This window comes from Harpia harpyja, chromosome 10 (assembly GCF_026419915.1).
Source record: "Harpia harpyja isolate bHarHar1 chromosome 10, bHarHar1 primary haplotype, whole genome shotgun sequence".
NCBI lineage: Eukaryota > Metazoa > Chordata > Aves > Accipitriformes > Accipitridae > Harpia > Harpia harpyja.
Window position 1 is genome coordinate 25,786,069 of NC_068949.1, and position 26,491 is coordinate 25,812,559.

At 43.9% G+C, this 26,491-nt stretch overlaps 1 protein-coding gene across 4 annotated transcripts in view; it reads right to left on the reverse strand.

Moving 5' to 3' along the window:
- Window positions 1-26,491, reverse strand: part of ARHGAP22 (Rho GTPase activating protein 22) — a 158,261-nt gene that overhangs the window by 18,682 nt on the left and 113,088 nt on the right. For 2 of the 4 annotated variants that reach the window (XM_052798980.1, XM_052798982.1), the window contains 2 exons: window positions 22,238-22,414; window positions 1,155-1,362 (listed from right to left, as the gene is read on the reverse strand). In XM_052798980.1, the coding sequence (XP_052654940.1) occupies window positions 1,155-1,362; window positions 22,238-22,414 (385 nt within the window). Of the gene's footprint in view, window positions 1-1,154; window positions 1,363-7,363; window positions 7,711-22,237; window positions 22,415-26,491 lie in introns of those variants that run through there. The other 2 variants (XM_052798981.1, XM_052798983.1) reach the window with 2 other exon arrangements.

Sequence of the window (26,491 nt, forward strand, 5' to 3'; positions counted from 1 at the left end):
CAACGTAGAGATAGCACAGCTGAGCGTTGTTCCCCTTCCCTTGCTGACCTTGGACTAAGCACTCCGAGCCAGGGCCGACACTCTTCCCATGGGAGCCGATACTAAGCTAAGCCTCTACTGTTTATCCTGTGTCTGAGCTACAACTCCCACTGCCTCACTGCCATGTCTGTGCCTGGCTACAGATCCTGTTGATCTGGACCTGGACCCTGACTCATGGACGGCCTACCTTCCCTGATCTTGGACCTGCCTTGTCACTATGGACTTGCCTGGTGATCACTGGACTGTGTCACTGCCTCTGCCAGCCTTGTTACCACACTTGGCTCCTGGCTCACCTTGCTTTGCGGAGCAGCTGGCCCTTGCTCCTCCCTGACATTGGCATGGTCAGTAGGACAAAAAGGCAGCTATAGCATGTCTTTGTACCAGGCAAGGAGTGATTACGGCAACATTTTTATACTGGGAAGAAAAATGCAAAATTGCTATTTTTATTTCAGAAACATTTGACTCAAGTTTTGTTGAAAATCAAAATATTTTCAAAATCAAAAGATCAGTTTTGAAATAAATGTTCCATCTCAGCTGCTGAAATTGTAGACCAAAAAAAAAAAAATTTGGCCAAGAATTCTTCTGGGGTCAGAAAGTGCTTTGTTATGACATGCTGACCAATTCTATACATAGCACATATAACAGCCAGTGAAGATGTGTGAGATGGTGGTGACTATTCTGAAACCTGGTGACGAAGAGGCGAGATATTGCCCCTGGGCAGATCTGCTGTGGCTGCTGCAAGGGAGAACGCAACATCTGAAAGCAGTAGAACACCTAGTTCACCTCTGTCATATCCATTTCTACGGTGGGATCCCACCAACTGCTGAGCATGCCGCACCCAAACCTAGCATTGCATTTCATTCAACATGTGCTTAAGCTGAAACACTAGAGTAGCCCCACCTAGATTAATGGGCTCAATTTCTCCCTCTGCTCAAACACTTAGCTGAATGAAGGCCTCGGCACCCAACACCATGCAGGAGAAAGCCCCAGCGGCACTTTAAGAGAACGATGGTGTGGAAAGAACATGTAAAACTAGGATAGCCACTGCAAGGCTATTCCTGCCAGATTTTACATGCCACAGGCAAACCAGCCTGTATTTGGTGATGTCAACTCACCTGTCAAAAAGGGGCTTCTCTCCACAGTCAAAAGAATCCTGCAGATCTTTGACAAGGTTGGCTTGGCCAGGCATTCGAAAGAGCCCCTCCTCTGTAAGACCTCGCTCACGAATAAAATCCACACACTGTTCCACCAGCAGTGGGGCCAAGCGCTGGCCATACTTCCTCTCGTACTGTACGGTGTCCTCCAATCGCTGTCCAAAGATCCCTGTCAACAGAGAGCAAGAGAGACAGCTGGGTGTCAGCTTAAACTCTTTTTGAGCTATTGCTCAGTGCATACAGTGAGGGAAACTTTCACATGGAGGGGGTGAACATGTGTGAAGGTCCAGTTTCTAACAGACTCAGAAGAATAAAATTATTTTTAAAACTAAGAATTACATGCCAAGTGACTTTTTTCCTTAAGTGCTTCAAACTGTCGTCTGCCCTAAGCCAGTTTATATCTCATTATACACAAGGAAGGTGGGGTTAAGATTATGTTCATGGTTATCTGCAGCTGTGCAGAATCTGGATTAAGCAATTATACTTCCATTGCACGTTCTGTCCCAAGAATGCCAAAACATAGGCTACATTGACTTTATGGGACACGATTCCTCTCTGCACGCACCTACCTCTTAGCTGTCACACAGTTACCCTTCATTACTTTGCAGCTGCCCAGCCCAACAGGTAGCAATCCCGCTAGCAGGAGATTGCTAACATGACAGAATACAGTTGTCAACATTAAAACTAGCTATTGTGAAAATGGCCCACCATCCTGCAAGCTTTTCATTTCTATTTCTTTTGCTTTAAATAAAATTGCTGAATGAAAATTAAAGCACAGAGTAAAACACATGCAAAATACATTGCACTGCCCTTCCTACTAAAACATGTGTGCTGTACTTCTTGCACCTTGAAAATATCAGAAGCACCAGATGCTCTAAAAACAGACTGGCCTAATTAACTCTTAAGTCAGATCTATTACGTATCACCAAGTATGAAGCACTGTCTCTCTCTCTGGGGAAACTGGAGTTCCTGGTCTATACCAGCTGCTGAATGCCACTATTAGTACCAGATCTTTTCAACAACACAGAAGGGGCTCAGGCTGTAAGACCCAGAGGTCTCAGTTCAATCCCTGCCACTAGGAGACGACTCCATCTAAAAGGACAGCTACTGAGTTGTGTTCCGAAACCCTAATTCTAGCACCTTGCAAGGTGTGGTGGAATCAGGGAGGATAGCATCTAAGTTAACCATATTTTGGTAATAAGAATTCAGTGAGAGAGAGAATCCCAGAATCTACTCAATTTCAGATGAGACCAGACGATAGCAGATAGGAAATTCTATTCAAAGATTTCTCAAAGCAACAGGAAGCTTTCTACTGATACCGAAGAGCTTTGGATCATGCATTCAGCGCTTAGTTAATCCTGCTGGTCTGAAAAAAAAGCAGCATGCAATACTGAAGTTACACTGTGTTTACAACCAATAGCCAGAAGCAGTGTTTAATGGATGCATGCATGTGCTTATACCAGGCCAGGGAATTTGGTCATTTCTTAAGGCTCTACTTACCTTCCTGCTAGTAACCACATTTTCCATTTTTATTTTAGTCCTATATTCATGGGAAGCTGATAACTCCTGGCAGGAAGTTTCCTAACCACCATTCACTGTCCCTCATGGGACACATCATGTCAAACCATACCTGCTTTCTATATTCAGTCCAACCCTGCTGAATCCTCAGTGAAACAAACCTTTCACTACCAGTTTCAACTCCCTGAATGAAACACGCAAGAAGGATCCTGAAGTCCAATTTCATTTTCCTGCCAGTTTGTTATACATCAGAAGACAGAAACCTTCCTTACACCCCAGCCTACGCAACTGCATTACGGTATCAGAGCTGGAGGGCCATGAAGAGTCTTGAAGGAAATTCCCTCCTTATCCTGGCAGGAAGGCATGCCCTGGAGCATGGGAGTGATTTATCTTTATCACTGGAAATATTGCTTTTCTTGCAGAGGAAAGATTTTACTAGTTCTTGTTTCTAATCTGTTTGAATTTTCACTGAGATGGGTGTCTCTGAAGTCACATTCTAGGACAGGGAATCTCTTCCTGCTTTTGCACAGGTTGCTTTGTAATCTCATCATGTAATCCTTGCTGTCATGATGGGGCACAGCAGAACTGCTTGGTATGTGGGGCTCAGCATTGTCCAAGGATTTCCGGGGCACTTACAGCCATGAAAGAACAAGCTTTTCAGCCCAGTTTCTCAGATAACTTCCAAATCCAGATCACAGCTGAAAAAGTGAAGTCTCCGTGGCCTGTTCATCTCAGCCTCTCTGCTGATCCTGCTCACAGGGGAGTAACTCGCAACACTACATATCATAGAAATACACACAGGAATGATCCAGGTAACAAGAGTTGCAAGCTACAGTACAGGCCCTTCAGCTGTGAAAAGCTGAGCAGAAACATGTGTCCTGTCTAACCTCCCTCATGCTATTCTGCTAGTGACCATTTCTGCCTCTTCCTCTGACCTCAATGTTTGATCCTGGGCCACAGGCCAATGCAAACCAAGGTCCTTCAGCATTAGTTATGGCAAGCTTGGGTCAGACCTCAAGCTGTGCACCTTAGAGACAAAAAACCTCCATATCCTATCATCAATCTCTGAGCCAGGCTTCCTCCCACCAAACCCATCTATTTCCTTAAAATGATACATGGCATTGACTCTTCTAGATGCAAGACAGAGAGGTTTAGGGAGGTCAGGCTGTGGTGGATGTCAGGGCAATTACAGGATAGCAGCCCTGTTTTCTCAAATCTCTACTTGTTGAATCACAGCCCTGCTTCCTAAAGGGCCTGTCTAGAGAAGGCTCTGGGAAAGAGGTAAATGCTCCGCATTCCCCAGGTATAGAGCACAGAGAGAATGTTTTTCCAGAAGCTCATGTTCTGGTGTTCTAGACTTAACTCAGAGCAAGGACTAAAGCAGTGCCAGACACACATGTATGCAAGCACACAGAGAACAACTGCACACATTATCTCCACTTGCAGTGTGAAGCTTTATCTACATTTCCCTAGCTTTGGCTGGTCTATGGCCAGCAACATGCTCTAATACATTTCAGGCAATATCAGTCCTTGCCTTCGCAGTCAATTTGGATCACAACAGCAGTAGCTTTCTGTAAGTACAATCAACCCATCAGTGACTCCTGGGTAACAAGTTGACTGCAGCCACACACAGACCACTGATACAGTGGTTAAGGAATGTGACCCTAAGATAACAGTGATAGAAGGGTGACCTGCTTTGAGATTCAGAAGGAGCAGCAGATGGACCTTTCACAAGCACAGTATTAACATTACTATGGGTGTCTGCTGCAGAACCAGATGCTGGGGACCCTGTCTTTCCCCCTTCTTCAGGCATGGAGGTTGGTAACACCTTTTTCTCCTGGATGGAAACAGCGATCTTCGGAGGAAACAAAGGCACTGTAATATTCTTCTACTGCAATACTGCTCATCTCCCTTCACACCATTTCAAATAGGTAACAAGAAAAATCAGCCATGAAACCAAGACTGACATGAGTGACGATGAAGCTGATCTACCTATCATATGATGAGTGAAAGGAGCTAGCACAAGCATGGGTTTCTTCTTGTGTGACAGTGTGTGCCGAAAGGCTGTGTAGGTGAGATCACACAGCCCTCATGGGTAATTTTTTGCTGAGGGGAAGAAAAGACCCTGAAGCCATTGCCAGGGTGAAAGACTTCTCTCAGCCCAGCTCTCTTGGCTGCCTCCCACCTTAGTTTGGCAGCCCAACTCCAATTGCAGATCTATGTTTTCTCTTTCCTTCAAACCTGAACCCTAATCTTCCAGGGAAGCACTAGAAAAGGTCACCAAGCATCACGCAGACAAAATATTTCACCCAAGCCAAATCTATTTGTAACTGCAACTTCCCTTTGCAGCCCCAATTACACTGCAGCTCTATGCTTTTTCTTTCTCTCTATGCTAGCCCTAATTTTTTTTGCTGAGCTGTAGACAAGGACCCCCCCAGCCGCTGCTTAGAAGAAAGACTGCTCCCAGACCAAGTCTTTTGGCAGTAAGAGCATTAGGGCTGGGGTTTAGAGAGAGAAAGCACAGAGCTGCAGTTAGAGTGAGGCTGGAAAGTTGGCCTTGGAGAAATTGTTCATCTGTGCAGTGGCTGCAGAGCTTGTCCATGGCTTAGAAAAGGAAATTAGTGTTAGGGTTCAGAGAAGGAGCAAGCTAAGAGCTGTCTTTGGAGTGGGGCTGGAAAGGGACTGTCAAAGGCAAGTTAGAGTTGCTAACAGTTCTGGGCTTGTGGAAATCTTTCATCTGGGCATCTGCTGGGGGGCCTTGATGAAGTCTACCCTCAGGAAAATTACCTCTAGGGCTCTCACAGCTACACTGACAAGAGACATAGCAGATGCACTTACTTCAGTCTCCCAGGGCTAAACAGGGCAGACTGAGGAGGTGGTGTCCTGCTAGCTCTGTAAAGCTCATTTCACTTCAGCTAGGTCTCAGAAGGGCTTGTAAAACTGATGTTGTAAAATGTCCCTGAAACTACCAGGATATCACAGCATCGCCAAGCTAGACAAGGACTGCCCTGCCTTGCAAGGAAAAGCTAATATGGAGCCAGTCACACACAGCCTCATCTGCTGGCTCCTCAAGGCACAGGCCTGTTTTTAATCACTGGGGCCTGCAGCTCAGGCTGAACTTGGCAGCGGTTCACTCCATTTGATGATCCTGCTGGAAGACATTAAAGTTTTTCTCTTCATTCAGAAGGGGAGCCAGTGCCATCCAGTCACACAGAGTTAGGCTGGAAATAAAGCCAAAGCTACTAGCAACCCAAGCGTTAACTTTCCTTGTCATATCCTTATCTATAGCTAGGCCCTTTTGTTTGGTTTCAAAGCAGAAAAAAACCCAGCAGGCCTGGGACCACATCCTTAATCTCAGAAAGATTCAAGAGATACTAAAAAAACTGGGCTAGCAGAGCTACAGAATTTCTTTCCTCTACTGCAACAAGCTGCCACTGTTCTTTAAAGATTTAGGTGGCTCTTTGTGGAAAAAGCGAGCCAGGAATGATGTACTAAGACACAGACAGGCTCTCTGTCCTGGCCTAAATAGCTCACCCACCAGCTCCAGGCATACAAAGCCTATACATTCAGCTATGCTGTCCAGACACGCAGTGCGCAGGAAAAATATATGCTCCCTGCTTCATTTTTCCTCATGAGAGCTCTGATTTCAACCAAAATAAACTAAAGACAGAGATAATAAAGTCAGTTTTTGAGTAGATTTTCTTTACGGGGAGGACTGAGGACTCCGTATGTGCTTAAAGTGGGAAAAGTCCAGACACACCTACGTCAGCTGTATGTACAGCTTAGTACACACACGTTAAAAGATGTGCTGGAAGATAATCAGGCACACACCTGGATGCTGCTATACAGCAGTACATACACCCGCGCATGCATGTGGTGCCTCACAGACAGGCAGTTTACGGATGCAAAGACTGTGTACGTGCTCACCTGCACAGGTAAGTGTCTGCTTTTACCTTCCCACATTCGTGCTTAGGCTCCCATTTATCTGTCCCTCTCACACATGAAAGCACTGAGAAAAAATCATGGGCAGACATTCAGAAATGCATATGCTTCCACAGCACAAAACACATACAAACCTATAACTCTTGTTTTCCCTCCCCTGGCCCACCCAAGCACATACTATGTGGATTACTGCAGCAGCAATTGAAAAAGGAGTTCCATGTTAGGAGCTGTACATGCCTAAGAAAAGATAGTCTCTAACAACTAAACAATCCGGCCAGACAAAGCATGCAAGAACAGGGGAAAGGAAAGGAAGTGACAGATAATTAGGAATCAAGAGAAACTGATGAAGTAACTTGCCCAAGGTCACACAAACGGGTCTGTGGTAGAACCTGGTGTCTTCTGATCCCATTCCCCACAAAGAGCAGCCTCCATATACTGGGAGCTGAGTGCTCTCAGCCACATACAGCCATTTAAATATTCTATGTAACAGCAAACAGAAACAAACCTCCCCAGAACTATCTTTAAATGCTAGCTCGACATCCGGTAGTATTTTGGCCATAGACTGGATCCTTCCCACTCTTTCCCACTTTGTAAAGCCAGATGCTTTTTTAGATTCTTAGCTTCTGTCTGAGGCTAACCTCAAATATCTGCTTTTCATCTAGGAAAAGAAAACCATATACAAATCTAAACTCTGGAAAATCATCTCATACCTCTCGTTCTTGTGCAGCACTCCGCTACATGACAGGCGCTGAGCTTCAAGCAGAAACCAGGCAGTGTCAGACAGCAGGAGCGGCAGAGAAAGAAAGTCCTGACTTCAGGCATCAGACACATTCTGAGTCCCAGCACTGGCAGCTTTCCATTCACCCAGCGCTACAGAGCGGAGAGCAGCCGATCTGCCCTGGGAGATAATCTCAGCAGCACATCTGGTCTTAGCTCCGCAACTCAGCATTAATTATGACTTGTGCAGAAAGCATTTGAAATATCCAATGAGATGCAGAGCTCCCCAGCTCCCTCCGCATGGGGAAGGAGAGAGGAGAAAGACAGGCAGGTAGGGTCTTGCCCACCCTCGAAGCTGCCGCCAATGTAAACAGCAGCTAAGTATGGGTCACAAGTTTTAACAAAGGCATCCCCCATCGGCTCTGTAATATATTCATGCTCTAATTGCTTGTCAGATCTATTCTAGATAGCTGGAAAAGCTGAGCAACAGTTGCTGTCTGCATGCCACGCTCTGGATCCCTTCCTGATACAGGCAATGTTAGTTGTGCTGCAGGCAACCTGGTGCCCTGGTCTGGCCTCTGATCTGCTTGCAAAGCACCAGAAGCAGAAACCTCATTTTGGAGGGGAACATCCCCCCACCTTAGCCTTAGTGTGCTCTGAGAGCATCTTCACAGCTCTGAGACATGTTGGAAAGTTTTACACAGCTTAGGAAAAGCTACAGTCTTTGATCTGTGCAGGTTTTTGTGCTTACAGCCTCTGCTTTAGCCCTTTACAGAGAAGTTGCCTGATAATGAATACCTCAGCTGAATAACTGGTAGAGGAAGGAACTACAAGCTCCTTACATGTGAATCAATCCCGAGGACTCACTTGCAGGAAAACATTCACCCCCCCGGCTCCTGCTCTCAGGGTAAGAAGCCTGTATTTAAGAAAAACACTTATCACACAATGCCCCATGCAGTTATACAGAGGCCAGCCCTCCATCCCATTTATAAAATGCACTCATGACTACAGATCTGCAGGAATCACCACCCAAAACTTTTGCACCAAGCTTCTGGGGATTTTTATCAAGCTTGGCTAACTTCATCTCCCTCTACAGGAGAGGGGAGAAAAAAAAAAGTTATCCCTGTCTGCAGCCACTCATCTGCTTCTGTTATTAAAATATCATGTCTGTGGTCACTGTATAGACCACACTCATCTGAACTTAGTGGCCCACCACTTCCTTAGCTACAGTTTGGCTCAGTTTGAACACACATGTCAAAGAAGATACTGACCCAGTAGTCAAGCTCTGAGATTGCAGTCACTGAGACAGTGTTGTCCTGCAACTCAGGAAACTTGGGATCAAACTCTGTCTCTACATTCTCTGTTTTGATCAAAAGCTCCTGAAGAAATGACTGTCTCTCACTACAGGTGAAGGCAGTACCAGGATCGAAAGCTCCAGTTCTTGAATGGCAAGGTAGTAAGGTATTCCTTAGCTATTCAAGGTATACCTCGAGAAGCAAGGTATTGCACAACTAGACACCAGAATCCCAGACAATACACTAGACAGTATTTAAAGCCCACTAAAGAATATTTGGAAAGCGATGGAGATCCTTAAACAAAAGGCACAAATGCAATCCAGGGTATTCTTCACCCTTTTATTATCCTCTCTTCCCTTGTGGTGAACACAGCAGGCTGCAGGTTGGGGAGAGACTGCCCACAGTGCTAACTGGTGAGCAGGACCAATCCTCTTCTGAACGGCTGAGACACCATCAGGATTTTTGGCACTATTCCCTGGAACAATGCCTCAAAATGTGTCATGTCTGCTAAAAACATTATGGAGCCTAGGACTCAATGTTTGGGATGGGAGCCCAGGAGATAGAAAATGCAGACTTTTATTCTTCCATTCAGTTCTCCATTTCTGTTTTCTGTCTCTCAAAACACAAGAACAAGGAGGTATCCAATGAAATAGAATGTCATGTTGTTTAACATGGATATTGTTATACCCAAAGTATAATTAACCCGTGAAATTCACAGCCTCTCTATGGCCAAGGACACAGCATGACTCAAAGCATGATTAGACTTCAGCATAGCTTGTAATACTGTGAGTAGTACAAGAGATGACGAAGACAATGTAAACTCTTCTCCAAAGAAAGTGCAAACACAGCTCTCTGGTGAGAGAAAAAAGCAGGAGCACATGCTTGCTTGCTCACATGAGCATCACAACGAAAGCATAAAATGGCAGCTGCTTCAGTGTTGTTCCCTACACATGGTAACTCTGCAGTTATAGGTGTCCTGTGAGAAGAATGCAACATTGTGCTGCGTATCTACACACTCCACAGTTAACACCTATTTCCTTGTATGAAACAATTCTCAATCCTTTTCAAAGCATTGTGTTAAAAATCATGACTTAGACCACAGAATATGATGAGATTGGAATAAAAATCACTATATATATATTTAATTTGTCTTCTGTGTTTTGAATTTCCAGGTCACACTTGGATCCTGCTTTCTCTGTTAACTACATTTCTCAAAAATGAAATCCAAGATTCACACATAATCACTGGATTGCAGGGGCTGCAGACTCCAGAAGTATACTTGATACTGCAAGAATAGCAATAAAATCCAGAGAGCTGGCCACATTGCCTATAAACTACCACCAAAATTTTCACCTGGAGATCTCCCCATACACATGTGCCAAGGAGAGAAGAGGTAATGGAGACTCAACTCCCTCTTTCCCCATTGGTGTCAATTTGTTTAACTGTAGAGAAGTTTACCACTGAGCAGCTCTTATTTTCCTAAAGAAGAACTTGGGTTTCTAAAAGTGTTTAGTGAGTAAATCCCCCATGATCTTGCTGCTGGGGAGCTGGAGGCATTTTCTTTCCTGGTGTCATTGTATGGAGAGAGTCCTAGTAATATTCTGATGAGCTAGAACCACTGCAGTTATTCTGCTGCAGGTACCAGAACAGGGAGAAAGCATCCTGCCCGTACATGTCACTACAAGCCTTGAGACTGGCTGGGAAGTTCACTAAAGCTCGCACAACTTCTGAAAATCCAGGCATGTCTCAGGCTTGGCATCTACCTCAGGTCAAATTCAGTCTTGAATCTGGTAGCAACAGACAGGAATGGTGAACTCGCATGAACTCAGAAAAGATTCCTCCTCATCTCTGATTGTGAGCAAACTTGTTGGCTTGCACAGCTCTAGCAAGTGCCCATAGGGTGTGGGTATTTTTAGACACTGGCTTAGAGTATTAGCTAATATACAGGTATACTCAAGCGGACCTGTCTGAGGGAGCTCAGATCTAGGAAACTGCTTCGTCTATTTGTACAGAAAGGGCCTAGCATTAAAGTTAGAATCAGAGCTGAAGTTCCCTAATTTTCAAGTAAATTAAGCCTTGTACAGACTCATTTTTTAACCCAGGCAAACATGGGCACTCCTTGTATCTGTTGAAAGTTGGCAGTGAAACGGCTACAGGTGATCAGTCACAGGGCTGAACCCAGCAGGAAGGACTTCAACAGTATGTTCCCCGTATAGAAAGTTTCCCTTCCAGTTTCCTCCCTCTCCAAACATTTTGGACAGATCCTTCTCTGAACAAAATGCTGTCCGCACACACCTCCCCTGCTCTGGGTTGGGGTCTTAACCTTTACTGGTAAAATGAAATCTTTTGAGAATAAACAGGCTTCAGCTTACTGGCTGATAAACCAGTTCACCCTGGGTTAAAGGGTTAGCAAATAGCTATGTTCATCCTTCTATCACAGTAGATTCTTCCTAACTTTTGTGAGGTGTCTTCCCATCTCTCTAAATTATGTCAAGAAATGAACTGACTGAGCAGCACTATAAATTACCCTGCTGTGGACTCTGACCAGTTTATGCTCTAAATGGAGACTGTAACTATTTGCTCACAGAGAAAAGATGATAGAGACCTAAAACATCACTTAACCACAGCATTCTGAATTCAGAGCCAAACCCCTGTGTTCATTGGTCTATTTCTCTCTAAACAAAGGCAAGAAATGTTTAGAGAACTAAACATCAAGAGCAACAAAAAGTGCCTTTTAGCAAGCAGTGATCTGGACAAACGTGCCCTGGAAAACCTCTTGCTCCCCACAACACAAGAACATCTTTTACAGAACTTTTTATTTACTGACTCTTGCACATGCCTGTCTACATTTAATAGATAGGTTCCATAGATGTGACTGAAGCTATGTCTGTAGAAAGCATCTGACCAGCAGATCTTCTCTTTCAAGTGTGCTGCATGTTGATGCCCCCACTGTACAGAAAAGTTTTAAAAAAATTCTGGGTGTTAGTTTGTAAAAAACAGTTATGACATAGTATAATTGTTGCCACCAGTATCTCATCACTAGAGAAGGATGACAATTCCAGCTGTGGGTTCAAATGCAAGGATCACAGAGTCTGAAACCTGTTGCTGATCCTCATCTCTAATACAGAATGAAATGAGCCACCTGGAGTTCTGGCCATCCTGGAACCTGGCAGGGCCTGTGATCTAGATTCACAACCAAAAATTAGAAGACCAGCCCCTTTTGTCCATTCAGAAAACTGAACAAGCTTATGTCCTCAAGCCTTCCCATGTCCCAAGCCTGAGAGGCTGATAACCTAAGAACAATCAGTCACTGAGAAGCAGGCAGGATCAACATTGAACACATGGGTGCTTATCCAAATCAAAATTCATCATAAATACCTCTGTCAATCTGTAACCTGCAATTGTAAAACTCACTACTAGGTAAATTGTATATGGTTTCAGCTTGTTGTTTCCTCAAACTCAATCAATGATGAAAATCTGTTAGCTAACTCCCACACATTTACCTTTATCCTCCACTATCCAACTAAATCCTCAGTCAATATAAAGCATAACTTATACCTTCACCACCCAAGCATAAGGTCATGGTCTAAGTTCTAGCAACAGCTGAACCTGACTGGCTGTGCTCGGGGAGGGGGTGGCATTTAGCTCCAATTTGTAAAATGGATAAAACATTTCAGTAAATCTGATAGCCTTTCAGGAACACTTCTAGAAGAAGTCAAGGGCTGCATATGTTCCCTTCCCTGACCTGCAACTCAGAAGGTAGGAAGGGGAAACTGCAAGCCTGATTACGTGATGATGGAGAAGAAAAAAGGAGCAACTGTAGGGAGTAGAAGGGTAACCTTTAGAAAAGAAATAGGAAAAGAGAGACAGGGTGAATTTCTTTGTTCTCAGCTCCTAAATGGTTAAAATTGCAACTTGCAAGGAGCAGGCTACCATTCCCCTTCAGTAAGCACATATCCTCATAACATTCATCAAAGGACTAATACAGAGAAATTAAAATACTTGCCTGCAAGCTGAGAAACACCACAGGAACATGTTTGTCCCATTAATCATACACTGCCAGGACGTGCAGTGAGAACCATCAGTGTTTTAAAGACTGTCAGCTCTCAAACATCAAGCATGAATCTAATGATTACAGGAAAGGTCTCACTGAGAAACCACAGTGTAGGAGGCAGTACTGGTCAGACTATGTACTACAGGCAGTAGCCACCAACAATATAACAAATGCACAGCCACTATCACCTCTCCATGGCACTTAACTAGCTGAAGAGAAGAGGAAAAAAATTTGTTATTGAAGCAAACACAAGCCCCACCATATTTCATGTAAAGCTGGATTGCTCTTAGCAATACAAGGTATATGAAGCTAATGACTCCCTCCAGAACTTTTTCTTTGATAGCCCAGGTGGACTGATCTTCTATGAACCCATCTAATTCTATTTTGAATCCATTTATTATTTTTGTTTCCACATCTGGTGACAGTGAGTTTCATAATTTAATTGTGCACTGCATGAAACACTTTTTTTCTTGGTTCAAACCTCATGATTGTGCACTGTTCAAATCCTCCTTACATTTGTAATTTCATGCATCAGACCTTCCTGCACTCTCCTCTTTTCCAAGACCCTTTTCAAAGTCATTTTTTTGAGGAAAGGGCTTAAGTTGGATAGCTTTTACATCTTAATTGCTTACACAACCTCTGGAGTACAAGACCAATTCAGGGCAGAGCTTGTATTAAAAATTTTACCCTGAGCTTGAAAAACCTTTCCTAGCACAAATTTCATCCAAATGGAAACATTCCCATGTGATGTTTCATTTTATCAGGCCAGCATTTACCAACCAAAAAACATTTCATCAAGCAAATCCCATGAAAAGCTTCACCCTGCTCACCGGCAAATGTAATAGAAGTCATTTCTAGTTGTCGTTTTTCTCTATCTGCTATCTAGTTGAGCAGAGGCACTGAGAAGGATTCTTGCTCAGCTACCTGTCATTCCCCAGCTCTGGATGCCTGCTCTTTGGTGCCCAGGAGTGTCCACACTAACAAAGTACTACAAATTCATTCACCTGATGCCAAATGGCATCATCCTTCAGAAGCCACTGGAACTAAGCTGGTTAATGACAGCTGGAGATACAGCATTACAGTGCAGAACTTCGGCTGCTGCCTGGAGTTTTTGAAACCAGTAGCGGGGGACTTGCCCCTCTGACAAGCCCTGACACAGCACTCCAAGAACACCTATTTCTGCTCTGTGATGGCCAGGGTACTGCATGGTCTCCACTCAGAGACCAGATAAGCTTGGGCACTGGTACTGAATGTCACTTAAGGCCTTTAGCCAGTAGCTTTAAAAATGAAATAAATGTGAGGAGTGAACTAAAGAGATGTGAAAGTTATGAATTTTATATAGAGGGGAGCAGCCATCTAACTTCTAAAGGTAGGATCTTCAAAAGTCAGTAAAGAACACCTTTTGCCCTTGACATGCTTTAGCTTTGCTTTTAGTTTTACACCCTTCCATCAACTATTTATACACTGTGATAAGATCCACTCTGAACTTTCTCTCCTCCAGGCTAAACAATCCTAGCCTTCTCAGCTTCTCTTCGTATTTCACTTGCCGCAATCCTTTAATCATCTTAGTGGCCTTTTGCTGGACTCACTCCAGTAAGCCCACATCCTTCTTGTCCTGGGGAGCCCAGAACTGGACAAAGCACTTGTGCTGGCTTTGGCTGGGGTAGAGTTAATTTTCTTCACAGTAGCTAGAATGGGGCTATGTTTTGGATATGTGCTGAAAACAGTGTTGATAATTCAGGGATGCTTTCATCACTGCTGAGCAGTGCTTAGACAAAGTCAAGGCCTTTTCTACTTTTTACACCACCCCACCAGTGAGTAGGCTGGGGGAGCACAAGAAGTTGGGAGGCGACACAGCTGGCCCCAACTGACCAAAGGGATACTCCATACCATATGATGTCATGCTCAGCATATAAAGCTGGGGGAATAAGAAGGAAGGGGGGGGACGTTCGGATTGATGGCGTTTGTCTTCCCAAGTAACCATTACATGCGATGGAGCTCTGCTTTCCTGGAGATGGCTGAACACCTGCCTGCCAATGGGAAGTGGTGAATGAATTCCTTCTTTTGCTTTGCCTGCATGCACGGCTTTTGCTTCACCTATTAAACTGTCTTTACCTCTGCCCATGAGTTTTCTCACTTTGACCCTTCCCATTCTCTTCCCCATCCCACTGGCAGGGAAGTGAGCGAGTGGCTGGGTGGTGCTTAGTTGCCAGCTGGGGTTAAAACCACGACAGCACTCCAGACGTGGTCTTACTAGTGCTGAGGGGAAGGCTCACCTCCCTCAGCATGCTGGCAATGCTCTTCCTAATGCAGCCCAGGAATCTGTTGGCATTCTTTGCCACAAGGGTGCATTGCTGGCTCATGTTCAACTTGTTATCCAACAGCATCCCAGGTGCTTCTCTGCAAAGCTACTTTCCAGCTAGTCAGCTCCCAGCATGTACTGTTGCCTAGGTTTATTCATCCCCAGGTACAGGACTTTGCATTACTCTGTTGAACTTCATGGGGTTCCTGTCCACTCATTTCTCCAGCCTGTTGAGGCCCCTCTGAATGATGGCACAACCATGTGATGCACCAACCATTCCTCCCAATATCATCTGCAAGCTTGCTGAGGGTGTCCCATTATCCAGGTCATTAATGAAGCTGTTAAACAGTACTGGCCCCAGTATCAGCCCCTGGAGTGTACCACTAATGACTGACCGTCAAGATGGACTTTGGGCTGCCGATCACAATCCTTTGAATGCAGCAGTTCAGCCAGTTTTCAATACACCTTACTGTCTATTCATCTGGTCTGTACTTTATGAATTTGTAAAGGAGGATATTACAGGACACAGTGCTGAAAGCCTTACTAAAGACAAACAATAATCACTGCTGTTCCGTCATCCACCATTTTATCATAGAAGGCTATCAGGTTGGTCAAGCAGGACTTCCCCTTCATAAATCCATGCTGACTACTCCCAGTCACCTTTTTGACCTCAGTATGTTTGGAAATTATTTCTGGGTTTGTTTGCTCCATCACCTTCCCAGCAACAGAGGTGAGGCTGACCAGCCTGTAGTTCCCTAGGTCCTCCTTCTTGCCCTTCTTGCAGATAGGAGTCTTCAGGGACCTCCCCCAACCACCATGTCTTTTCAAAGATTATCAAGACTGGCCTCACCAGTGGCCAGCTCCCTCAGCACTTGTGGATGCATCCCATCAGGTCCCATGGACTTGGGTATATCCATTTTCTTTAAATGTTCTCTAACCTGATCATCCTCTACTGAGGAGAAGCATTCCTTGCTCCAGGCTTTCCCACTGGCTTCAGGGGCTGGGGAATGATGAAGACAAACCTTACCAGTAAAGTCTGAGGTGAAAAAGGCATTAAGGACCTTGCCCTTTTTTATGCCCTTTGTCATCAGGTCTCCTGCCTCTTTCAGTAGTCTGTCCATATTTTCCCTGGTCTTCATGTTGTTGATATGCCTGAAGAAGCCTTTCTTGTTGCCCTTCACAGCCCCCACCAGATTCAACTCGAGGTGGGCTTTAGCTTTCCTAAGTCCATTCCTGCATGTTCAGACAGTTTCTCTATATTCCTCTTAGGTCACCTGTCCCTGCTTCCACTTCTTCTATGCTTCCTTTTTAGGTATGAGCTTTGTCAGGAGCTCCTTGTTCATCCATGCAGGCCTCCTGCCACCTTTCTGTGGTTTCCTGCAGATGGGGGAGGACTGTTCTTGAGCTTGGAGGAAGCAATCCTTGAAAATCAATGAGATCTCTAGGACGCCTCTTTTCTCCAGGACCATATTCATGGGATTCTTCCAAGCATATCCCTGAGAAGGCTGAAGTCTTTTCTCCTCGGGTCCAGGGTTGCGATCCTTCTATTTGCCTTGCTGAATGATGCCTTCAGAGCAGCTCTTTTACAGATAGTCATTGGAACCTCAGGCAAGTTACTTGATTGCTCAATACCTCAGATTCCTCCTTTACAAAAAATGAGGACAATAGCCTTTGCCTACTTCAAGGCTGCGTCATGTCGGTAAAATATGTTGGTCATAAAGCAGTAATAGAAGTCCCAAATATATCTGACAGAGATAAGCTAGAAAAAATAACTTAATCAGATCTCAGAAACAGATCTTAAAACTTTCTCTGTTGTAAGCAGTTTCGGCAGCAAGATCCACTCCTAACTTTAGTTCTAACTCTGTGTCTCAGTTTCTATACCCACAAGTGTAGTCTCTGCTTGTGATACCTTTGCCTGGGGCAAGGCTAACCACTACCTCCTCACAGGTGATTCATGCATCCCCTAGTCCTGGGCAGATATCTGAACTCATAACACCCATCATCTTTCTTTTCATCTTCCCTTAGCTGGGCCCATCTCCCAGCATGAGACAACACTGAAGAGCAAACACTGATAAGCTGCATTAGGCACCAGCCATCTCTGCGCAGAGATAACGGCACATATCAGGCATAACAAACACCCAGTGTCACTCCCCACACACCTGTGGGAGCCTGCACAAAGGAAGCCCACCCTGCCACGTAGTGAAAGGGATCCTCTTGGCCCAGCCAGGAATCCTACTTCAGACTGCCACTGTGGGGGAGCCCTCCAGCAAGACAGGGAGCAAAAAGCTCCTCTCTGTCTTCACACTGGGCAGATAACAGAAGCCACCTACCTCTTCTTCATTACAGTGGTATCTTAGCATCTTAAATTCACTGATATGATTCTATGCTCATGATGCTCTTTCTGGAAAATCCCCATCTTACAGGTGAAGAAATTAAACCTCAGACTCCCAAGACTTAACATCATATCCTAGCTCCTAAACAGTCTGGCATCCTGGTGGACATGCATCTAATACCAATACCTGACCCTTCAAAACAATCATGTTTTGCTCTCATGCAGATGTTATCTGAAAGACATTTACTCATCTAAAACAGGATCCCTAACTAGGCCTATGTAGGGCTATTCTTCCATTACCCATAATGACATTAAGCCAGGTATTAAATTATACCTCAGAGACTTGTCCCCTAGTTTGCAGCTCTCCCCTAATACAAGACATGGTCTGCACAGGGCCCTTGTTGCCAGCAAAAACATTCTCTGCACAGTTTTGTTGGCAGAAGAAAAAGAATCCACACATCATGGTTTATCTTTATGGAGAAGAGGACTGGAATTAATGATAGCAGAGTGGCTTCCTCAGTGGACACTTCTTCAGAGGCCACCAGTTAAAAAGTGACTATTGCTCCTGAACAGAGAAACCACTTGTGGAGCTCTTGCAGAGCAATTACTTTGTCACAGGGTAAAGCTCTCCATGTTTGCCTAAGGGAAGCACATCCCTTCCAACTGCTTCACCTCCCCTCCATCAGAAGGAACTGATGAAAGCTTGGGATGAGGAGGAAGAGAAATTAGGATAAAGTAATGGAGAAAGAAAGGGGCTGTGACATGCATTTCTGGCAGAGGAGCAAGGAACTGCTCATAGCAAGAAATAATACGTAAACAAAAGAAAACACACACAAACATAACACCAGATTAACACAGAATGATTCTGTCCCCATGCAGTGCTGGTCGTGTGCTGAGCTGTGAGAAAGAGTTATGCCACTCGGCTTTCAAATCAGGCACCGAAAACCTCGGCTTTTGTACCTCATGGCCCAAAATTCAGTCCTAGACACAGTATGTTTTACATCTGATGCAAGACAAAAAAGCCCACTGAGAGGTGAACAGATGGAAAGAGATTTCCTTAAAGTAGCTGTATTTCTTCACCCTAGAAGTACAGCCCCTCTGTACATGTACAGAGTGAAGAATGACCTCCTCTCCCCGCGACTACACCAAACACTTTCAGTGCATCCACCTACAAAGGACACTGGCAGGCTCACTCTCACCCAAGCCTATGGCCACAAATCCTTTGCACTATGGCACTGCTACAAGCTGCAGCTGCAGAACTGCGTGACTGTAGGGCACAGAGGGACTCTCCAGATAAACTTTCAGTGATGTAAACTCAGAGCAAAATTTGTTCGTCATGGAGGTAAGAAGGATCATAGGGAACAGTTTTAATCACCCTCTGCCAGAATGTGTTCCAAACCTCACTTTTATCAAGCCACTGTGACAAACTCTATTCTTAAGGACATGAACAAAACATACAGAGCACTCTCAAATCTCAGTTTACAAAATCTTCTGCTCTGAATGAGATAGACTAGATTCAAGAATTCAGGAGCCTGAAACTCAGGGAAACTTGTTAGAAATTACTTTCCCCATAAACAAGACAGCTCTTCTTCAAAACACTTAGGAACTCTAGGATTTTATTTTAAGGCCACATTTGAAGTTTATTTCAAAGCACACATTCCACATGGTTTTTAAGCCTGAATGTGTCTCCTATTAACAATTTGGGACCTTCAGCAGCTTTGGGGAGTTTTCTGTTTTAAGAAGCCTTTGCTTTTCACCTTTAACCACAGTTCATGTGCCCGCATCAACACGTAAGAAGATACCCTCAACCTTTTTGATTTATGTTTTTTCAATACATCAGCAAAGATTAAAGTGTGGCTAAGCCTCCCCTTTTATCTTGGCATAATTCATTTTTATACCATATCAACCTTCTCCAGGGCTGGATATTTACATACTAATAATGAAGCCTGCTTTTTAATTCCTCCCCCCATCCCTTTAGCTTCATGTATTAAAAAGTGTCGATAGATAAGACTTGGCTCTCAAATTAGTGGTGGTAGCAAAGCAGAGTTCAAATTATTCAATTAAAGCACAGAGACAGCTATGTTTACTGTCCTCCCACATTGGAGCTGAGCTGGGATTTCACTCAGAGAAATTGCCCTGCTCTGATTCTGATGGAGGAGGAGTAGGTTTGATCATTTCCCCAAACCAGCTAAAACCATTTGGAAACAATGGTTTGAACACCTTAACTATTTCCTAGTTATTGACATTCCTATAAATACTTTGTGAAGTGCAAAGAGACTGAGGATACAGCTCCATTGTTTCTTTAAGCCAATTTATGTGTGGGTTGCACTCAGAATGAACAAGCATGCTCTCTTCCACCCCATTATCTCTCCTTCACCCCGTCAACTCTCCCCACTGTCCTCATTGTGTTGGAACTACTAGTCCTGCAGCTGCACAGCTAGCAGGGCCAGGGAGACAATCCACCTACTAACTAATCCTCCTCGCTTCTTTTTCCTGCCAGGTCATTTCCTACTGCGCAGCTGCATAACCACTACTATTAGCAGAATGAAACGTCGTGGGAACACATGGTTGCAAGGTGGGAAGAGACCAGTCCTGACAGCAGCTAGCACTTCAGTCAGCTCAGAGAAGCAATGAAACCATAGCATAAGAATCTGTTCATGCAGCTTTGACTACAAAGAATACATAGCCAAGCTAGCTTTAGACTGATGCATCTGAGTATTAGGGCAGAGAGCTCAGGCCAGGCTGACCGCCCAGGATGCACCCATGTTCTTGGGCAGTTTTTATCCACAGAGAGAGGAAAAACATCAATACACAATTGCAATTCTTTCCAACTCTGCAAACAGCAGTGCTTCTCTTCTACAGGGCTTAAGCCAGCTCTCACCAACAGCCAAAACAGCCTTTACATTGACATTGATGGAACCAGATCAAATCTGCAGTATGTAAAATAGCAACAAACAGCAGCTGCTGTATTCCCCCCTGCACTGCCCTACTCCCACATTCTCATGATTTTGTTCCATGTTTTTTTGATATCTCATAAAGCCCAAGTTCCTGGAATCAAATGCAATAGTAAGAGTATCTGCCTTATTTAAAGGAAAGCCAAAATGTTATCCAATAGCTCTGCAGAGAAGTTTAGAGGTACAGAAGAAGAGCAGATTAATTAGGACAACACTGCCCCCATAAAGAAACAAACAAACAAAAAGAAATCCAACCCTATCTTTATGCCATCCTCATGTGTTTGTTTTCAAAAACTTAGGATTTATAATTATTTATCATTCTAATACTTTAAAAAAGATGCTTGCTCTAGAACTATTCCAAGAGACTGACAAAACATGAACACTAACAAAGAAGCCAAATTTGCATTGATACCAGCAGTGCTGACAACACCACACCCTAAAGGAGGTGGCTGTTGCTGGAACGTGTACCATTTGTCATGACTGAATGTTTCCTTTTTCCTCACAGTATTTATTTGATGCAGATAGCAAAGCTGTAAAATACACACTATAAGATCAACTACAAATGGCCACAGAAATACCACCTCTGAGATTCTGAGACTTCTGATGGAGGAACTGCAGGGACCTGCAGTGAGCTCAGAGTCTAAAAGACCCTTCACTGTGGACTGGACTTGAGAAGGAAAGCAAAACAAGCACACACTCATGTTTGAGGAGAAATCATGGTAGACCAGTTTCTACTAGTGAAAAGGGCTTGTTCCTCCCACAGCACAACAGCATCACACACAGCCTCAGAATCAAGTACAAGCTGCCTTTTGTACGTACACCCTTTCTGCTAAGTGAAAGAAGGACCTAGGAAAAAATTACATCATCAGTAGAGATTGTACCTCCTCCAGACAAACCAAATGCTGCTACACAGAGACTCAAAATCATAAGAGTCACTCAAAAGAAAAAAAAACAAAAACAAATAAAACCCACCAGGACAAAAGTTATTACTGTTATTACCCACTGTTTAGTGGGTCTTAGTGACCTTGTGGTATTTGAGCCTCCCTTAATTGCATCAAGGTCACTATTTCCTCCCCTAGATCCAGGAAAACTAGTAACTTCATTTCAGCAAAAGTAATTGTATTACCTAACCCTTATCTGGCACTTTTTTATCTGTACCTCTCAAAAGAGGTTGATATCACTATCTGCACACGATAACACTATTTGCATGAACTTCATCAGTAGCACACACAAGTCACTTCAAAGCATAGAGTGTCCAGTACAAAGCCAGTAGCTGCTGTCACCAACAGTGAACTGAGAAGAAAACATCTGTGAACCCTGTGCTAAAGCACAAAACCACCTCCTATCTAATCTACTGACTTGAGAATTTGAAGATTGTGGTATAATATCAACGCTGAGAGTCTGGATTTTTTGTTCATTTTAACTACAGGAATTGTCAACAGCTGTATTACCTTATAGGTGTTTGTTCACTCAGCCTGACCCTGTTGTTCTTCCTCATGCTACACCCCCACTGAAGCCAGTGGAAGCTTTGCCTTCTCAACTGGGCCCTACATTAGCTGGATGAAAAGTTCTGCTGCCTCTGGCTGTACAGAGGTTAAAGATAGGCATCTGCCTTTCTGGTAGAAAATTGAGATAACTGGACACACTCCTTTATGTCCATAAGGATAAGAAAGGTCCACAGAAGAGTTGATAATTAGCTGTAAAAAACAGAGTACTGACAATAGTGATATGATTATTATTGCCACCCATTTCTGAGTCAGTTATACAGTTTGGATGTGCCCTCCCCCTCCCATTCCCTTCCATCCCCTGGCAAAAAAAATCAACCCAATCCCCTTGCTGCAAAACACTTCAGACAATCAAGAGCTTATCTAGGCATCTCAGTGATTTTACAGTGTTACACGTATCCTAGTATCACAAGAATATGTTTTACCTTGAGGCAAATGTTTTAATTTATGTGCATGTGAGCTATTTGCAATACCTCCACCAAATGGAGCCCATATAACCCGTCGGATAGCTTTCACCCAATCTTCCATTTCATTCTGGGAATTAGCCATGAGCAGGAAAGCCTCATGATTGACAGGTATCTTTTCCCGGTCCCCCGCACCACCTGAAAGACAGAATACAAATCTCTTTTAGCATCTAGTTCAGAAGAGAGCAACCAATGTTTAAAACCACCAAAAGTCTGGGTCAAAATGATGAAAAAATGATGAAATTATTATTTTAATTGAGCAGTTTTACACATAATTCCTACTCATGTGCTGCAGCACCCACAAAGCACAGGTTGGTAGAAGATCAAAGCAGAAATGCAAAATGTGCATTTCCAGTGTGGGAACCTGGAAATTGGTTATTGCTGGGACAGCAGGTACAACAAGTGAAAGTGCAGGCTGTAGGACCCTACAGGAAGAGTATGAAATGAATTCCACATACCTGTGCTGAGGTATTGAGAGACTATTACCCCAAAGGGGGACCAAGTGAATCACAAGACATTTTAGCGCTTGAGATGCAGAAGTCACAAGATCATCATCCACTTTCCACAAGTCCCTGGCAATTTCTAGTCTCAATACAGAAAGAGACCCATTCTGATATTGGATCCAATTCAGAAGGAACATTTTGAAGAGGAGTTAAGACTTGGGGATATGAATCTGACTATCCCACTTGAATTAAGAACTTTAGGAGCTGTTAACATTGGCACGCAATATTTCAGGAAAGTAGTGACCAGAATATCAAATGCATAGAATATCAAATGCACCCAAGCTGTCATATACATCTGTCACTTGTGGATACTCCAAGACTTACATTTTCGCCCTTCTTTTCCCATTTTCTTTGTAGGTCAGCACCCACTTCAGTCAGTTTAAATCTTTCTCTCATCCCTCATTTTATGTTCCAGAGCCAGATACAACCTAATGAGGACTGCATAAACATGTAAAAGCTTTATTGGAGCAGCCTTTGTATAAAAAGGCTACTGATCCTGTCCAACACAGCAGCTGCATCACTAGCGCTCTAGAGCTTCTCCATCACCATGGAAACTGCCTTTGGCTTTGCTACGGAGATAACAACTTAGCCGTTGTGTCACTGTCATTTCCACGCTTACAGGGCTTTCAGTACCTACTGGCAAGCTAAAGCTGCCAGCCAGTGCTGAGCAGCTGAGATTGCCTGTCCATGGAATTCAGAGATAAGAGCAGGACGATGGTATGCTGTGGTTTCTGCAGAACTGATTTAGTGTACACAGAACGTGTGCCTCCTAAATCCTCGCTAATCTGTGGAAAGGAGCAAGCTGGAAGCTGCCTGCAAGCCAAGGAAGTACTTTTACTTACTATTAATTGTTTCCTGGCCTAGACACACTCATGGATCATACACTGATTTGCAAAACAAAACGGGTAAAATGAGATGTGTTGGGAAGGATTTTGTGGCTCTCTGAGATGCAATTCACTGAACTGAGAAACTGAGGCAGTCTTTCAGTAAAGAAGAGAGACCACAGCCACCTGAGACTAGGCATGCAGCTTAAGAAACAAAAGCCACGATGCTTTTTCCCCACATGTATCCAAATTCTGCTTCTTTCCTCATAGCATCCTCTCAGACAGTCTCCCATTTTTAATTTACTGAGTGATTCACATTCTTTAAGATGTATGAAGCAGGACAGCTCTCTAGCTCAAGGCTAGGATGCAGGCATCTGAATAGAACAATGCTCTACCATACTCCACTGCAAGGAGGACATACTTCATCCTTTACATACAGAACTGTCAGAGCAGGAAATCACAGTCTGTGAAACTCCTGTCACAGCCTAATTCTTTTACCAACATAGTCAGCCTTATGGTGAAAGCAGAGGTCACGAGGTCTAATTCTTGTACCTTACCTGGCAGACATATTGCCGTGCCCTTTCACATCTTACAGGAGATACGATAGCAAGAAAGGGGCTTTTCACAGTCCTCCGCACACATCAGAAACAGGGGTTCAGGATCTGGCAGATAGATGGCCTGAGCTCAAGCTAGCTCTTCAAAGGAACGAAACAGTCTCAAAAAAAAAATCTACTGTGTGGGTCACATCACCAGTAATCAACTGAGCTTGGTCAAGGTAAAACATAGATCCTGTTCTTAAATTTAAGGTACCCAGCTGAGTTCTTGCCCACCCAAGCCATGAAGGACAAGACCAGAATCTTAGCTTAGAATTAATTACAGACTGCAAATTTAGTCAGAACAGCTAAACTAACCCATACAAAGATTACCATATGAAGCATAATAAACAGAGAAGGATGAAGATGACTTCTTACTGGACTTCTGCAGAAATGGTGTCTCAGCATCTTCCCACTGAATCGCTGTACCACAGGGACTTGACTACAACTCCCCTTCCCTTAAGATGTTACTTTGGACCAGCCAGCTGCCTTCTAAACCTTCACGGGCCTTTTTCACACAAGCATTTAGGGAAAAAACATTTATACTTCTATTTGAGTATGTAAAAAGTAAAAACAGGATGGGGGAAAAAAAAATTCCTGTACATGCTAGAGACTCTGCCAAAAACTACATACAGCTCCTCCGTGGTTGGCTTTCCCCACTGCAACTTTAAATAGGAGCAAGGTCATGACCCTACAAGCTGCCTGTGGGAGAGTTAGTAGTGACTAGTCACATAAGTACAAGCAAATGAAGACAACTCGATGCATGGAGGCTAGTTTAGAAACAAGAATGCACTTCAGAATTGCTTCTTAGAGAAAGCCTCCTATGTTAGCTTGACACAAATACGCAGTGGCAGAGCATGCAGACCCACTTATAAACGAAATTTTTTTTTTAAATAACATTTTAATCATGTTCCTTTCCACACATGGCTGGTTCCTTTCACTACATCCTTGAGGCAACAAGCAGAAGTAGAGTTCCCTAAAGGGCAGAGTTCAGACATGTCTCTACGTTGTTGTAACATTCAACAGGTTTTGAGTCTCAGTAGTCACAAGAATGAGAAACAGCCAAATTCAAATACATAGTTCTTCTTAAAAAAAAACCAAGGAAACAATGCCACATACACCTTCTTCAGAAGTCCAGAATTCTACCTGAAATTCACAGATGCTTTCCTTTCCTGGGCTCAAACCCAAACCAGGATCTTGTTACGGGTTTAGGATTTGAGTTGGCAACACAAACACTGTATCAATTCAAACACCCTAGTCTTTAGGAACTGTTTCAGGAAAACGACTTTAAACCTTCCTGCCTAGAAACACTTTGATATGGAGTCTTAGTTTTGTCTCTCACAGCAATATGAAGCGAGCATTCAGATACTGCATTCAAACATCTTCTCTACCACTAACAGAGCTCCAGCCCTTACTATGGTTGCTGTTAGACTCTAGCCCTGAAGCACACAAGTGCTACTTCTGCTGCACAAATCAAACAGAGCTCTGGCTACTCAGCACCATGACAGGGAGGAACACTCTGCTAACGATTTCAAACACAGACAAGGGCTTTTCATTCCCTTGAACAGAACTTCTCACTCATCTTTAATCAAGCTCCTATACAAGCAAGACTGGCCCTCAGAGACAAACTCTGCATAGCTCAGGATTGCCACAGGCAGACATTCCAGTCCTTCTGCTCAAAGCTGCTTTCATCTCCACACCAGAAAAAAAATAAAACTGTCCGCAAACACAAACAGAGTGCAAGCACCTCAGTAGATGTGGCAGAAGCAGGGGGCTTAAGTTTGGGGATGAACAGTCCACCTGCTTCAGCATTAACTTATGACCAGGGCATCCTGCATTCAATCACCTGCTCTGCTGCAGATTTCCAGCGTACGTTGGACAAGATGCACTGGATTCCATCCCTATCCATAAAGCAAGTTGGCAGCACTACTTGCCTCCCTCCCAGGTGCACAGAAACTGAACAACTTCAAGACCAGGAAAGGTGATGGCAACCATACAAGTACTTCCAGTAAATGTAATAGCCTAGAAAGATTAAGGGACTTGTTTTGTTACTGCTTACCATCAGAAGGGCTGCAGGTCCCAGCTGACTTCAGTGCTTTGCCACCCCTGTCTCAAGGTATCTTTGTCAAGTTGCTTTACATACACTGGTAGGTATCTTTGCCTGAAGGGAACAGCATAGCTGCAGGCCCCTAGCTGCATTGCATGAATGCTCTCTCTGCCAGGCCCAGACTAGTTAAAGCTGGCAGAATTGCTCTCATATGCTGTCTGCTCATGTGGTTTGTGCAACTGCATTTC